At 39.6% G+C, this 16679-nt stretch overlaps 2 protein-coding genes across 5 annotated transcripts in view; one reads left to right on the top strand and one right to left on the bottom strand.

The window, feature by feature from the left end:
- LOC133532867 (acetyl-CoA carboxylase) overlaps positions 1 to 16679 on the bottom strand; it is a 134978-nt gene that overhangs the window by 45271 nt on the left and 73028 nt on the right. The window contains 2 exon segments of the mRNA XM_061871725.1: positions 588 to 798; positions 1748 to 1887. Of these exon segments, the coding sequence (XP_061727709.1) occupies positions 588 to 798; positions 1748 to 1887 (351 nt within the window).
- LOC133532864 (odorant receptor 13a-like) lies at positions 3848 to 15839 on the top strand. 4 transcript variants are annotated; one of them, XM_061871722.1, is made up of 10 exons: positions 4079 to 4480; positions 6059 to 6184; positions 7034 to 7170; positions 8136 to 8275; positions 9185 to 9568; positions 10748 to 10847; positions 10924 to 11019; positions 11691 to 11789; positions 14219 to 14278; positions 15599 to 15839. In XM_061871722.1, exons 1-10 carry the CDS (start codon positions 4438 to 4440, stop codon positions 15641 to 15643), a joined length of 1230 nt encoding a protein of 409 aa, XP_061727706.1. In that variant the 5' UTR covers positions 4079 to 4437; the 3' UTR covers positions 15644 to 15839. The 4 variants fall into 4 exon arrangements, with proteins under 4 accessions (XP_061727704.1, XP_061727706.1, XP_061727705.1 ...); XM_061871720.1 differs by lacking the exon at positions 15599 to 15839 and having other exon boundaries at positions 3848 to 4480; positions 14219 to 14821; XM_061871723.1 differs by lacking the exons at positions 4079 to 4480; positions 6059 to 6184 and adding an exon at positions 6282 to 6482.

Genomic DNA, 16679 nt, shown 5'->3' with positions numbered 1-16679 from the left:
CGGACAAATAGGTAGTGGATCTCTTTCATATTTTTTTAAATATCTATTAAGCTACTACTAGCAAAGTCATGAAACTCTAAACCAAGTCCAGTAACTTGTCAGCATATTGCGCGAAATGTTTGAATCCCCGAATGCAAAGAGTCGAACGCCGCCAACGGCCTGGTGCATTGGTGGCGTTTCCTTATGTCTATCATACCAAGATAGTTAGTAGTATTTAGATATATTTGGTTTTACCTCTCTCCTCACGCTGGCTGTACTCGGGAAGTCATGAACCAAGTCCAGTAACTTGTCAGAAAATTTCATATACTTAATGTTCGAAAGAGTCAAACGCCGATAAGGACCCGGTGCACTGGTGACGTATTAGTATAATATATATCATACCAATATAGTAGTATTCAGATATTTGATCTTACCTCTCTCCTTGCGCTAGCTGTACTCGCGAAGTCATGAACTAAGTCCAGTAACTCGTCAGCGAATTGCGCGAAATGTTCGAAAGATTCGAACGCCGTCAACGACCCGGTGCATTGGTGGCGTTTCCTAATATCTATCATACTACAAGATAGTATTATTCAGATATATAGTCTTACCTCTCTCCTCACGCTGGCTGTACTCGCGAAGTCATTAACCAAGTCCAGTAACTCGTCAGCATATTGCGCGAAATGTTCGAAAGAGTCGAACGCCGCCAACGCCCCAGTGCGGTGGTGGCATTTCTTCATAGCGGCGGTGCAGAGCTCGGCCGGTATGCCTTCGGCGTCCTGGGCGGATGCCAGCTCGATTTCTGATTGGCTCAGCGGAATTCTAAACAAAGATAAGTATACAATTAATAAGACTTGTACACCGCGTAATTTTTTTTTTAAGTAATTAAATGTTGCATATAGCGTTAATGTAACACGGGCTTTACGGGTCACACTGATACGTTGCCTGCGTGGCAGCCCCAACAGCATTCTGAGCGTGTTTATGGAGCGCAAAAACGGCCCCATGTTCAATCGTTAACATAGATTGCATGTAGACACTGTTTAGTTTTTAGTTATATTTCTTTTTATGTTGTCATAATATTACTAGTGTTAGGTTTGATTTTAATGTTTAGTCTGAAATAAATGATTTTTATTTATTTATTACATTTAACTCAACCAAACAATTGAAGACTGTGACATATAAATGTAATTTCGAACATCGATCGTCCGAGATAGTACTTGCGTTTAGTAGCAAATGTATACACTCGTACTAAGCACTAATCAATATGTATAGAGGCCCTAAGGCTAAGTGTACACGCCCGTAAGGGCCTTATCAGATAAAAATAAATTATTAATTATCTCCGAAATGGAGCTAATTGTGACCAGTGGGCAGAACGAACTGGAAGTGGACGACGCTCAGCTCCCCCGACAGGTCCAAGTGCCTGATGCACTAGATCTCGTACAAGGTGTAGGCGCGGAGTACGTACACTTCTGGAGCGGCGTGCTGCGTAGGCAGGTTTACGTGTTCCAAATGTCTGGAGTATCCAGGTGTTTGTGGTTTTTAAACTAAAACACACCTGTTAGGGTGTGCACGAACTGGAAGTGCACCACGCTCAGCTTCCCAGTTCCAGCTCCCCCGACAAGTCCAGGTGTTGGAGGCACTGGATCTCGTACGAGGTGTAGGCGCGGCCGACGTACACTTATAAAGGCGTTGATTTGTGCGGCGTAGACAATTCTACGTGTTCCAGATGTCTGGAGTATCCAGGTAATGGGGTTTTTAAACTAAAACACACCTGTTAGGGTGTCCGGTGGGCAGCACGAACTGGAAGTGCACCACGCTCAGCTCCCCCGACAGGTCCAGGTGTTGGAGGCACTGGATCTCGTACGAGGTGTAGGCGCGGCGGACGTACACTTCCAGGGAGGCGTTTATTACCTGTTGAAGATAATTTCATTGTTATAATCTATCATTTATTTGGATAAAAACACATAAAAACAAAAAGAGATCGAGGTGCGCAAGATTTGTACGATACGTGTGTCATTAGTGTCGTCATTAAAGATTGGATTTTGTATGTAATTGAGAAGTGAGACTTTGTGCACGTTTCCCGCAAAAAATGGCAGAACGATTTGTACGATAAGATATCGCTTGGGCTCCTCCCTTCCGACGTGTCGGAAACTGGTTTTGCTCGAAGCGTAATAGCATATCATTTATTAGGGCTATATAATTAACCTTTTGATTCACGTCAGACGCATAAGGTGTAACTCACATGTCGTCGTGTCATTAGCTATGCACATGCATGCACAGTCTGCTTCGAAAGTCGATGTATGCTTTCAAGTAATGAGCAAAAATTTGTGTCCAACCGAAGTTTCGGTTTCGGCATAAAAATCACGTTTCGGCCGAAAGTTTCGGTAAAAAAATTGCCGAACCTTTCGGCCGTGCCGAAACTTTCATTTTACTTTCGGATCGGGTTAGGCTAGTTTTATATAATGATAAATTAATTCTAATTCAGAATCAGAATAGCCATTTATTAAATTAATACTTGCGTAGGTACATTGTTTACAGTATTTACATTCATTGATTAAATTATTATATATTTATATTTAACGAAATAATTTTTATATTAAAATGGCCTCTCCTTCAGGGAGTACGAAGGAGGCGTGGTAATAAAACTCCATGGGTTACCAGCCCTGCTAGGAGATTTTTTTTTTTTTTGTGACTTACAATGGAATTTACATTTATTTATTTTACGTTTTTCTTTTGTTTTGTTTTGTTTTGTTTTTATTATTTCATTTAGGTAAACGCGTTTTTCCAAAACGAGCTCGTTCCATGCTTCCCGATCCCGGGCCGCGCGCCGCCAGAGCGGAGATCGTGCGCGCAGTTCGTCGTCCCAGCGCGCGCGTGGGTGGCCCGATCCGCGATCACCATCTCTCGGTCTCCATTCAGTAGTCCTTATCGTCCATCTATTGTCGTTGAGACGCATTATATGTCCAGCCCATTGCCATTTGTTTTTGCTTACGTGCTCAAGGATATCGATAACACCGGTTTCTTTTCGTATCTCCGAGCACCTGATTTTGTCTTTCAGCCTTATGTTGAGCATACTTCTTTCCATGCTACGTTCACAGGTTCGAAGTTTACGTTTTACGTTTTAATTCTAATTAGTATTTTTTAATTAGAATAGCCGTGTTCCGACACGCATTTGGCTGGTTTGTTAAACCACTAAACTTGCACGTACTATAAGTGTTCCATTGTTCATAATATGTCTAAAAAGGAAGATCATCGACATTTTTTCAACGATTGCAAATTGAAACGGGCTAGACCGAACATTCGGTTTCGGCAAAAGATCCAGTTTCGGTCGGATACTAGTAAAACCGTATCTTAAAAATTGCGAAGTGGCAAAATGTCAAACGACTTATGAAGCTGGAAGCAGGGTATTTGCCATTTAACATTCATCAAAATATAATTTTAATAAAAAAAGTAGTAGGACATAATTGTAATGGGATCAATTCGTTTTATTACGTTTTTACGGAGGTTTAATTTTACATACAATTTATTATGTTGAGATATCCGCACATTCAGGTTCTTGAAATACATTAATATATTTTGAAACACTTTCAGAGTCCAGCGGCTGTAGCACGGTCGCATTTTGCATGCCTGTCACGTTCTAACAAGTATGTTTTTTTAAATGTTATAGTATAGTCAGCAAACGAGCAGACGAGCCGCCTGATGGGAAGCGGTCATCGTCGCCCATGGACATAAGCAACATCACAGGAGCCACTTAAGCGTTGCCGACCCTTGAGAACCCTAAATACCCGCTTCTTGAAGAGCTAGCGCAAAGGAGATACCTCAGGCGGCAACTCATTCCACATTCTGCACGTTCTAGAAAGAAACGAGCGAGATGCCCGCTTATTCTTGGTGTGCTATATAAGTGTGAAAGTGACAGGCATAGTGACAAGTGATAAAAATGCGATCGTACTACAGCTGCAGATCTCAGAATACAATAAGAAGAAAAGGACTAGGGTTTTCCCATTAGATTGATCTTTATTGTTATTAAAAAAAAAGTCAAAATTAATCTGTTTATTTCATAAAAAACATGTATTTTTTCTAACTTAACTACTAATCTTAAAGTAAAAAAATATTTTTTGAGTTAAGGAGTCTAGGTGTATAGATTTAGGTGGTTTGGGTTTGGGAGGGGCTTGAACCCAATGAGGGTAGATTTAAGCAGACACCTCAACATGTTTCTTCTAACCTTCCCCTCTATCCGGTACTGTATTTCTAGGTCCGTCTAAATCTCTAGAGTTTAATTTCTCTACGCAACCCTAAAAAGTAACCAATCATAATAAGTTAATAGCTAAGCTCGACTGTACGCGTAATGAAATTACTTTATTACAGAGTTGCTGACAGCATGATTCCTAGCAAGGGGCGAATTCGTTTAGCAAGTTTCTTTAAAGGACATTTTTATGAAAGAATTACGCATAGAAAGACGCCATGAAATCGTTTCGAAGGAAAGAGTCCAGCACTCTTCCATTGGGTAAGATTTTTTCGTTACGTGAAATGTTATATACCCAAAAGTCATAAAATGCTATTAGAAATCAGAAATCTTTGCATTTATTCGTGATAAACTATGACATACAAAAGTATAACAACATAACAAAAGAGAGAAACATAGAATAAATAAATAGTTTACCACGAAATGGTCCCGCCTCAGCATTAATGCTAACTCAAAAGTCAGCGCTGATCTTCCGGCGAGACCATTTGTGGGTCATGAACGCAGCTGTACGACACGGCATAAAACTGAACTAGCATCTGAAATAGCAACTGCTAGAATTAGCAGAGATGTGACTTATTTGAAATACTTGTATTTAAAATGCAAATTCAAAATACCTATTTTGTATTATCCCTTTAAATACCTTTTGAAGAAAACTATTTTGTATTTTATTTGAAATAGTTTTTGGGACCTATATTTAAAATACAAAATACTAGGTATGTTGTGTTCCTGCCGGTGAGTAAGGTTTCCAGAGCTCAACGAGGGGCGGGAGGGGGTTAGGGTCGGCAACGCGCATGTAACTCCTCTGGAGGATACGGATACTGCTTACCATCAGGCGGGCCGTATGCTTGTTTGCCACCGACGTAGTATAAAAAAAAAGGTAGGAGTTACAATCTCTTCTGACGTTACAATCCTTGAAACTCTCTCATTCTTTTAACATGGAACTGTTGAATCTGTTTAGTAACGCCGCACATGACCACAAGCGTGGCGAGTGGTTAAAAAAGTGGAATCTTGTGCGTTGCCAGAGTTTCAAGGCACGAGATGTGAACAAACTTCTGCCCTGGTTTTTTTTTTTTTTTATGGTAGTGGAGGTAAACGAGCAGACGGATCACCTGATGGTAAGCGATTACCGCCGCCCATGGACACCTGCAACACCAGAGGGGTTGTAAGTGCGTTGCCGGCCTTTAAGATGTGAGTACGCTCTTTTCTTGAAGGTTGAAAGGTCGTATCGGTGAAACACAAACGAGACATTTTCACCACACCAACGAGAGGCATATACTAGCTGTAAAACATTACAAATCTAAATTATTGCCTTTAAAAATTGACCGTTAAAACCCATCACTTACAAGTCCATTCTACCGGTTAACATGAGGAAACAACTCGAGATTTGCACTCTAGAGACCTGACTGACACACAGTTTTCAAATTCCAATTCGGAAATTCCGAGTAATACTTTTTAATTCAAACTAGGTATTCACTATTCACCTCTACTTTTTATCGAAAAGTTTTTGTATTTTAAAAAAGTATTTTGTATTGAGTATTTTAAATACAAATTCAATAATTATTTTGTATTTAGTTTAATTGACCTTATCGCAAACACAAAACACAAAAGCTGTCACCCGGACGCCACGTCATCACCGAAGTGTCGATACTGAAATTGAGCTTTACGAGTATGCGTAGGCACGTATTTCTCTGTGGTCTGTGACGGATCCGTTTTCGGCGTTGGACCTACGGTGCGGATATATCCGTCATTGGCGTCAAAAAGGTTAAACACATAGGTACAGATTTACAGGTTCAAGAAATCAGAGTTTCTTTATTATATCGACATTTTTATTTTTTGTAGTTCCAGTAACTGAGGAATTGGAGTTCAAGCCATTCCGTGAAACTTACAAGATAATCACTTTCACAATGATCGTCGGCATGCTGTACCCTACGCCAAACACTGAAGTGTGCAGAGTAGTTGGCATCCGTAAGTCTTTTAACTCAAGACACTTTGTGAAATCACTTTCAGAAAATGTCATTTATCAAGGGCGTCGCCAGCTGATGGGCTAAGGGGCAGTTGATATGGCCGATGGCCAGGGGGGGGCAGAGTTTATATGACCGAGGAGAAGGGGGAGGGGCATACATTCAGTACAATTTTTTTTTTCTCTCAGACAGTTTCATTTAACACAAGCCTTAGTGAAATCGATATCTAATCACTTTCACAATGATCGTCGGCATGCTGTACCCTACGCCAAACACCGAAGTGTGCAGAGTAGTTGGCATCCGTAAGTCTTTTAAGTCAAGACACTCTGTGAAACACTTTCAGAAAGTGTTATTTAACTCAAGGGCGTCGCCAGCTGATGGGCTAGGGGGCAGTCGATATGGCCGATGGCCAAGGTAGGGGGGGGAGGATTTTATATGACTAAGGACAGGGGGAGGGGCATACCTTTAGTACACATTTTATTTTCTCACAGTCAGTGTCATTTAACTCAAGTCACTTAGTGAAATGCATATGCTGTGGTTGATAATCACTTTCACAATGATCGTCGGCATGCTGGTCACCAGCTAGGGGGCAGTTGATAAGGCCGATGGCCATGGGGGGGGGGGGGGTTATATGACCGAGGAGAGGGGAGGCATACATTTAGTACAAATTTTATTTTCTCTGAGATAGTGCTTCATGTTGTAAAATCTACTCGACCAATTAAAGAAGGCTCCGTCTCCATACATAGTTATTATTAGCAATTAGTTACCATCTTAACTCGATCGGATCTAAATCTACCCCATTTCAATAATGTCTGTAACATGGCTATCTCTCTCTTTTTTACTTTTTTTACAGTTACGATACTGGTGACAATGTCACCGGTATGTATCGTAGCCCTATTGGACATGTGGAACAGCTGGTTTAGAGGGGATATTATCAACATCATCCGACACACCACAGTTATTGGACCGTTCCTTGGAGCTATCTTTAAGGTAAGTCAGATAATATAGGATCATCTTTCTAGATATTATCAAATTATCAGGCATACTTTTTTCCTAGCTTGTAATGTAATTGGTTTTTCAACACACTTGCTCAAAACGGCGTTTTTATTCCACTGTTTTTTGGCTCATAATCCTAGATATTGAACACGCGTGCTTTTTCAGTATATTATAACACTCGTGCTTTTTCATTATATTATCCGACTGAGTTAAGAAGGTAACTGATTGCTATTAATATGTATGGAAACGGAGCCTTCTTAAATTGGTCGAGTAGATTTTATAACGTGGAATGGCGGGAGCCGGGGCCCGCCGACCGCCGCGGCGGGGCCAGGGGCGGCAGGCAGTATGACAGATGCAAGACTTTTACTGTTTTAACAATTAAAATTTGATTAATATGAAAGTTTCTTTTTTCCTCGCAAGTATGTTGAAAACCGTCGTATGAAAAGCGTGTGCTATGGTCATTACACACATCGGCTTCCTTATTGCGCTCTCGCTTGGAGCTCGCGCTCACAATATCGCCACGTATGTAGTGACCACAATGTACGTGGTGACGGCCACGAAAACAAGCTACATAATGTGTCAGCGATTTGCTATAAGCGAAGTCATCTTATCCGACATTGTTACACTGAATTTTATATGAAAACTAAACTTCGCACAGTAATTACGTCATAGTAAGCGGTTGGTCAAAATAAACGCATACCACTGTATTTATTCATAAGCACAAACACAGAAACAAAATTATATAAAAAATAAAAAAAAACATCTTAGGAAGGAGTGCCACGAAATGGTCACATTATTCTAACACATTTTTTTGTGCGATGAAACTTGATGGGGCACATACAGACTTTCCCCAGTAAATGATACCATAGTTTAGAATGGAATGGATATAGCCATAGTGTTCTAAAATAGCAGTTTTTGTGGTTGCTATAGAATTTCCTAGTATTTTTATTTATTTGCAGATGATGCTGTTTTTCTACAGTAGGAAAGAAGCCTGGAGCATTATTAAAAAAATGGATTCCGATCACGCTCGATACAACACCCTCCCCGAGCAACACAAAGAAATCGCCCGTCGGCACATACAAAACACTCAGTACTACAGGTATAATTTTTTTTTTAATACTACGTCGGTGGCAAACAAGCATACGGCCCGCCTGATGGTAAGCAGTCTCCGTAGCGTATTTACGCCTGCAACTCCAGAGGAGCTACATGCGCGTTGCCGATGAGCACTCCGCACCCTCGTTTCGTTTAATATATACAATTAAAACGATAATGGACAACCAAACCGCCCTTCCGTACAAACGTTGACCTCATGTTCATGTTCCTCTGGATATTATTATGATTAAAAATATTTTGACACAATTTAATATACATATATCAACCACAGCTATGCCCCGTCGTTTAATTTGTTTAGAATTTTTAATTATTATAAGTTAGGAGCATTCAAAAACTTGTATGGAAATAGCCAATCACAATCTCAAACCAGACGCAGGGGTTCGTATGCTGCGAAATATCGTGTTGCTCGTGTATTATTGAGGCGCGCCGACAATGAAATTACGAACAACATTGCGGGCCTAGTATGGCAATATAACCCTGAACGTGTGTCACGCTGAGGCAGCGGCGAGCGGCGGCCATTAGTGGGAACGAAAGGTCGGATCGCTGCGTCTCGCTCCAACCTATGCTCGCCGCTCGCCGCTGCCGCCGCCGCGCGATGTCGTGGCCGGGGCGTTATGCTGTGCTACGCGATATAAGCGCCGACCGGACCTTCCCTTTCATATTATTCATATATTTATTGATAAAAGTAATTACACGTCCAAATACTTACACAATCGTATTACATTTAACCAAATGTAAATTGTAAAATTAAATCAAATTATAATTATAAATCAAATTTCAGCAATGAATACATTAGAAAAATACAATAAATTATGACTTAATATTAAGATTAAAATAATTTGGTACATAAATAATTTCTTTTGATATGGATTGTCACAAATAATCTTTTTTTCAGCGAAAAATGCTGGTCAATAACAGTCGCAACGTGCGTCCTAACGTTCCCGCTCACCGCCGTCGTCCTAACCTTCTACAATTATACCTTCAAAGAAAACCCAGTCAAATACATGATTCACGATATCGACAAACCGTTCTCACCGCGAGAAGACCGATTCACCTCCCCATACTTTGAAATCATGTTCTTCTATATGAGTTATTGTTCTTTATTTTATATCATTAGTTTCACGGGTTTTGATGCGTTTTTCGGGATAACTATTAACCATGCTTGTATGAAGATGGAGTTGGCTTGTAAGACTATGGAGGACGCGATGTTGGAGAGGGATAGAGATAGTCGGCATAGGAGGATGCTGGATGTTATCTCGGAGCAGAATGACTTATTCAGGTGAGGAAAATTGCTTTGGTTAAGCTCAATTTACCCATTAACCAAAATTCCTAGATTTCAAAACGGATTATACTCTAACTCTTTAAGTATTTAAATAAAAGTAAACAAACAATTTACGTTACATTTTCGGGTAGTTACAACATTTATTGGTTAACCAACCAAATACAAAACCACCTGGATCTGTCACTGAACGACCTGACTTTAACCTACACTATTTAATCATGTAATGTTTTCATCTACCCTCAAATGGCTTTTATTGTATTGACATTCCGTCTCATTTTATGTTCTTTACTAGGGCCAATAGCAAATATTACAAAAATTAAATTACTATTGATTAATCAAATCATCCCATTATATTTGTATTAGCAAAATAGCACGATTATATTAGCTTCATTGTTACGTTAAGTAAGTGATAATACGTACATATGCAAACTTTTGTAAATTTTGTAACATCGAGTTAAATTTATTGGCTTGAACATTCTTGCCCAATAAAATACCGTATTGTAGTTTGTTAAAGTTTTGTTAAACACCTAAGACGCAGAACCCACGCAGCGGTGTGGCGCCGCTCGACACCGCGGGAACCTCGTATGACGGTGTAGCCAAACCGCCTCGACCGGGCCCACGGCGCAGTTCTACCGCGCGGTGGCGCGGCGTCGTGGGCGCAGACTAGGCGGCTTGACTACACCATCATACGAGGTTCCGCGGTGCCGAGCGGCGCCACGCTGCTGCGTGGGTTCTGTGCCTAAAGAAATACACTACACGGTGTAACACGAGGAACCCGAAAGATTTTAACCACGCACTTCTGAGGCCACAAGAAGGGAAAAAATGTATATGTTTATGTGAGTTTAAATAAATGTCGTCAAAAAAAAAAATTTTTTTTTCAATTTTTTTATGTAGCTTAGTTTTAATGTAACTGAAAATGAATTTTTACGATTTTTTTTGTACTCTTTGACATCTATCAATAAGGATATTTAGACTACGCCCCATATTGCTATCATCGGCATCAAAAAGGTGTTTTGCACTAAGTTACAATAAGATTTTTTTTTAATTGATATTAACTCTGAAACTAGGCGATATCCAGAAAAGTTTATATGACATTTTAGTCTATAAATGTGATCAGGAATACACTGTTAAAATCTTTCGGTTTCCTCATGTAACACCCTGTATACAACACTACAGGATGGTGGAGCTCATACAAGAAACTTTTGCCATATGGCTTGGAATAATCGTCATTGCAACCATGCTTCAGATTTGCAACTGCATGTACCAGATTATTGAGGTTAGTTTACTTAGCTCACTGGATAAGTGGAGTGTGGGTATTAATACCACTATCAGTAATCATAAATTTGTTACAGGGCTATGGAATTGATCCCAGATACCTAGTATTCATTGTAGGCACCATTGCTCACATATACCTTCCGTGCCGTTACGCCGCTAAATTACAAGTCAGCGTAAGTGGATTTCTTTAGTTATTTGTGTCTCAAGGGAGGAAAAGTAGGAAATTGCGTGCCGCGTGCAAAATTGTTACCCGAGCCGAAGGCGAGGTTGGCAAAACCGCGGGACGGAATGTCCTACGTTTCCTCCCGTGGTGCGCATACTATTTTTCCGCCGGGAGGGCAGAAAAAATATTTTCTAAGGCTATGTTATCTGTAAGTGACTTTTTTTTAACATAAAAATGTCTAAAGAACATTTCTACGTAGCGGTAAAAGGGAGTAATACATGTCACGTTCTCCGCCAGAGGCAGCACTAGCACAAACCGTAAACCATAGAATAACCTATATGTATATGCTTTGACGACCGGTCTGGCCTAGTGGGTAGTGACCCTGCCTATGAAGCCGATGGTCCTGGGTTAGAGAAACGAAATGATACTAGAAAATCCTACGTCCCCTACGCTGAGTTTTGTGTTGGCTATTGGCATTACATATTATAAATTTCACAGTGTATTCGTTTCGTGTGTTTGTGTTTCGTTGTAGTGGTGTATATTTTTTAAATCAATAATCAAACAGTACTAAAAAGTTCAGAAACTTCGCTTTGTTTAATTTTAAAGTTTAAGCCACTTTAGGTAATAGCTTTATTGTACTGAACGCGCTTATCAACAAGTTGAAATTTGTACTTTCCGTAGGCACTAGAGGTCGCCACTCATTTGTACTGCTGCGGCTGGGAGCGAGTGAACGACGAGCGAGCGCGAAAAATGATCGTCTTCATGATAGCACGCGCACAGGTAACTGTTCGAGCACGAAGTTCGTACCCCCCACACCCCTGCCGTGCGAGACAATCCCTTCCATTTCTTCAGTAAGAAAGTTCTGACTTCGTGATTCGTATTACAAAACTATACACGACTCTTCACACAAAAAAAAATACCAGGATGTTCTTTCAACCCTTAGCGATAATGATATCGCGTTTAATTCGTTCGCCGCTAGGGGCTCTAGTGTAGTCGGAGGTCATTCAAAATGTCAAGTGCATAGAATTTTTGGGGATTGCAAACTTTTTTTATCGCGAATTTCACTCCTTATTCATTATTGTGGTAAATATTTTACCATCTTTGATTATTCTTATTAGATATTGTTCAATAAATGTTATTGGTTTTAAAAAAGTGCCAACTAAAATATATGCAAAATTAAATTCACCAACAAACTGTCTATTCGCCAACAAACTGTCCATTCGCCAACAAACTGTCCACAGTTTGGCGAAAAAATATGTATACCTACCACTTAAGCTTTCTCTTGAAAAAAAAAAAAAAGGTTTAAGAAACACCAAACTCAGACGTTAAAATACTTCTGTGTATATTAGAACGTATAGATTTTTTTAAATAACCATAGGAGAATTTTGAGATCTGTTTTTCAGGACCTCACCAATGATTAATATTAACACTCAAGATAGGGTTTTAGGCGTTCCAAAATTGAAGGGCTTACCATGCGACAAATTGTACAAGATGCCTTTAGTCGCAGCTGGGCAAGCGAGAAATGTGCACGTGCACGCTCATGTTCAACAACGAGAATGACGAAGATGAATGGAATGCGAAAATTAATCAAATATATCAGATTTCTTCGTAGGTGTAGAAATAAATATGGAAGTATTTTTTGCGTTCCTTATGTATTCTAACATATACTTGGTCAAGCAAATCTTGTCAGTAGCAAAAGGCGGCAAATTTGAAAATTAGCAACACTGTTTTCGATTAATTCCAAAATCGCGTGTCATCTATGTTTTATCTGTGGAATGTGGATAGTGAATGACAGCCATCATGTTTGTTTACATTCTGAATCGTAGCTATTTCATGAGAAATTTCTGCTGTCACCATTAAATACCAATATTATGGAAGGTAGAGGCAAGGAACATAAACTCCATATACCAAAAATTGTCCGACAAAAACCATAAATAGGTGGCGCTACAATACCTAGAATACTTGAGAAAACAATCTAATCATAGACAGCGCACTTCACTCCGTTAATAACGCCTAGGCTCTTAGCTACCCTAGCGCTACTCTGGAGAGATTTGGAACTATTATTTATAGCTGACAGCTGGACACTTTTGCAACAGTTCTGCCTAAGGAGATTTCGTTCCTTGCCTCTGCCTTCCATAACCAATATATTAAATAAGCTTGTGCATGAACCAAAGAGTAAAGTATTGAACTTAAGCAAAGACAAGGTGCCTCCAATATACAATCACGCTCGTTGATCGTAAATGTTTGTAAAATTTGAAGTTATGATAATTACATGTTTTGGTTCGATGTACATTGCTGATTTTCTTGGCGCAATACCAACGCAATACTTTTGAGTGTTGCCCTACTTCACTTTGCTGTACATTGCTACTGACATACTTTGCTTGACAGACTATATCTATAATTATATAATATCATTGGCCCTCACTCTATAGTGGCGCCAACCGGTGAGCACGAAAACGGTAGCCCTCATTGGCTAGATGAATATGTCTAATTGTCTACCTACAGGTCTAACCGAATGACATTTGCTATGAACAGTTTAAGTCAACAGCTTCATAAGGCGAAGAACACACGCACACGCGCAGTCTAGGCTGAATCTCTACACCGTGATACAAAATTTCAAGCCGCTCAACTGAGTGCCGTTGCGGCGGGCGGTGCCACGCCGCCGCTTCATGGGTTCTTCGCTTAAATGTTTGCCAAATAGATTTCGAAGATAGTCTACCGATCGAAATGATTCTTTTTTCTATTTGACACTCATTAACTATTTTCGCTTTGTCGCTACAAAATAAAACTGGCCCCGAGTGGCTAATCCTTTGTCTATTGGTAACTAAAACCGCACATGCCACTACCTACAAAAAATGGGTTCGGTCACTTTAGCCGGTTATTGAATTACAACTCGCGAAATAATTATTCGCGCTTTCTTGTGTGGTCCCTCTACGGTTACTGAGTGTCGGCGAGTCGAACGCTACCGAACCAGTCTAAAATGTGTCCTCGATATGCGTAACATAGGCGCGTTATCGGAGAGCGCACCTACACAGGTGTCAGTTAGAATTATAGGTATGACCCTTTTTTGCAGGTAGTGGTACGCGCGATTTTAGTTAACAATAGACAAAAGATTAGCCGCTCGGGGCCAGCTTCGAATCGAACGACTCCCGACACCTCGCCCGTTTAGCAACTTATTTTGCTCTTCACAAACTTTATTTGTTGTCCAGGTCCCGATGAAAATCACAGCTTTCAACATGTTCGATTTCGACATGGAGCTGTTCGTCTCCGTAAGTAATCGACATTATAATATAACACGTACACGGTCAATAAGTTTTTTGTCAACAATTTCATTTTTGATGCAACCTTTTATCGCCGACTGTACTTTTCTAGTAATACTTATCGATACAATTCTAATAACCCCAAACACAATGAGGTTGCGTTAATTTAGCCTTAAACTAGCGACTGCGTAAACTCAAACGCAGTGCATCTCGCTTGCACCAATGAGGGAGTGAATATGTCAGTGTCAAACTCGTGGTAACGATACTGATGGGCTATGGGAAATTTTCGAAAATTGCGAACTTTCCACATTTAAAAATATCAGAAACTTCTCATATTATTTTATGGTGATCGATATTTTCTGTTTCCAAAACGGAAATTTCTTTAATATCCTATGAAATTTTCCTAAAATCTCCTAGAACTTATCCAACTTTTTTGAATCTTTCTGGAATTTGCACATCTGTAGTTTTGTCTTAGCAAATCTACTAGTGATGGTTGCAGCCAATGAAATACGGCGTTTCGTGAACCGAAGATTTCTTTAGAACCCAATGATTTATTTAGGAAGTGGAGCCACCAAGATATTTGTTGTCTCTTTATCTTCTCTCCCTCTCTCTCTTGATATCTACACCAGTAAAGCTACTAGGCCGTATGGTTTGGTATCGTATAAATCGGGGATGCCGATTTTATTTATGGTATCACATTGACACCACTCCGAAGTATAAACATCCGAGTAAAATAATGAAACAGAAACCCTTTTTTTTTTATTCTTCTTCATGCTTAAACCGCTGAACCGATTTAGTTGAAATTTGGTTTAGAGATAATTTGAGTCCCGGGAAAGGACATAGGATAGTTTTTATGCGAAAAATCATCCCTTAAGGGTGTGAAAAGCGGGGTGGATGTTTGTATGGAGAATAAATTACCCCTGAACCGATTTAGTTGAAATTTGGAACGGTCTACATCTATAATTTATTTGAAAATTATATACCAACCGTGATTTAGAACCCAAACTTAAACAGTTATTAACCTTAGACGTCGCCGAAGCGGAAATAACCTGCATCAATAATCTAACTGGCTCCACTTCTTAACACATTCAGTGCCAAAAACCCGCTAGGGTTCATTTTGTATTGGAAATGGGGCGATAGGCATTGAAACTGCCAAATACTTCTTAGGAACCAACATTAATTCTGCCAATGGAAACCTTTGGTTCAGAGAATGCCGTAATTGGCCTTTTTATGTCGTCTGCAAACGCAACTATACCTTTGCATATATTTCAACCAAATAAAAATAAGACTGATTATTTGTTCGTAAATTAATTTTATAATTTGTTCCAGATATTACAAACATCTTATTCGATGTTCACGCTGCTCAGATCATAAAGATATCTCAAATAAAAATTGTGTTGCATATGTTACGTAATTCATTTGATCCGCATATTATTTGCAGATATGTGTATTTTTTACTCATTATTTTCGTTCTTGTGTTTGTTTATTTCGAAATATTAGATTAAATGAAAATCTCTGTTAATACTCTCTTTTGTTTCTACTAGAGTAATAAGCTCCATATTTATGAGATACTCATAATTAGATATTTTACCAACTAGTAAAAAAAAGTTAATGTTTATGTAATTAAAAAGTAAATGTTCGTGATTTAAAATTGAAAGAGAAAAATAATATTCCGACGACCGGTCTGGCCTAGTGGGTAGTGACCCTGCCTATGAAGCCGATGGTCCCGGGTTCAAATCCTGGTAAGGGCATTTATTCGTGTGATGAGCATGGATATATGTATTTAAGTATTTATAAATATTTATATATTATATGTATATATCGTTGTCTAAGTACCCTCAACACAAGCCTTATTGAGCTTACTGTGGGACTTAGTCAATATGTGTAATAATGTCCTATAATATTTATTTATTTATATTCAAACTTGTTATTTCATGAAACTATTAAAACTATAGTGTTGGCGCAATATAAGAACCTACTCCTAAAGACCGGTTGACGACACATGACGTCACACACATACGTCACGGCTCCCCGCTCCGTGTACAGTTGTTAGATTTGTAGCTGGCCCTCAACGGCTTATTTTTTGTCCACTGTTAACCAAAACGGCGCGTGTCACTACCTGCATAAAAATAGGCCCGGTCACTTTAACCGGTTATTAAATTACAACTCCTATGGTAATTGAAATAACAATTTGCGAGTTCTTGTGTGGTCTCTATACGGTTACTGAGCGCCGGCGAGTCGAACGTTACCGAAACCAGCCTAAAATGTGTTCTCGATATGCGTAACAAAGGCGCGTTATCGGAGAGCACACCTACACTGGTTCTTTGAGCGTTAGACTAGCCCGCGCTCAGGTGCCAATTAGAATTATACGACCCTTTTTTTTGCAGGTAGTGGCACGCACAGTTTTAAT

The sequence above is a fragment of the Cydia pomonella genome, chromosome 28 (genome assembly GCF_033807575.1).
Source record: "Cydia pomonella isolate Wapato2018A chromosome 28, ilCydPomo1, whole genome shotgun sequence".
Taxonomy (NCBI): Eukaryota; Metazoa; Arthropoda; class Insecta; order Lepidoptera; family Tortricidae; genus Cydia; species Cydia pomonella.
This window is presented reverse-complemented; position numbering and strand designations above follow the sequence as displayed.

Coding starts and splice junctions, on each gene's coding strand:
- LOC133532864 (XM_061871720.1), top strand. CDS start 4,438: ATGAAATCGTTTCGAAGGAAAGAGTCCAGCACTCTTCCATTGG. Junction 4,481..6,058: donor GTCCAGCACTCTTCCATTGG/GTAAGATTTTTT, acceptor TATTTTTTGTAG/TTCCAGTAACTGAGGAATTG. Junction 9,569..10,747: donor GAGCAGAATGACTTATTCAG/GTGAGGAAAATT, acceptor ACAACACTACAG/GATGGTGGAGCTCATACAAG.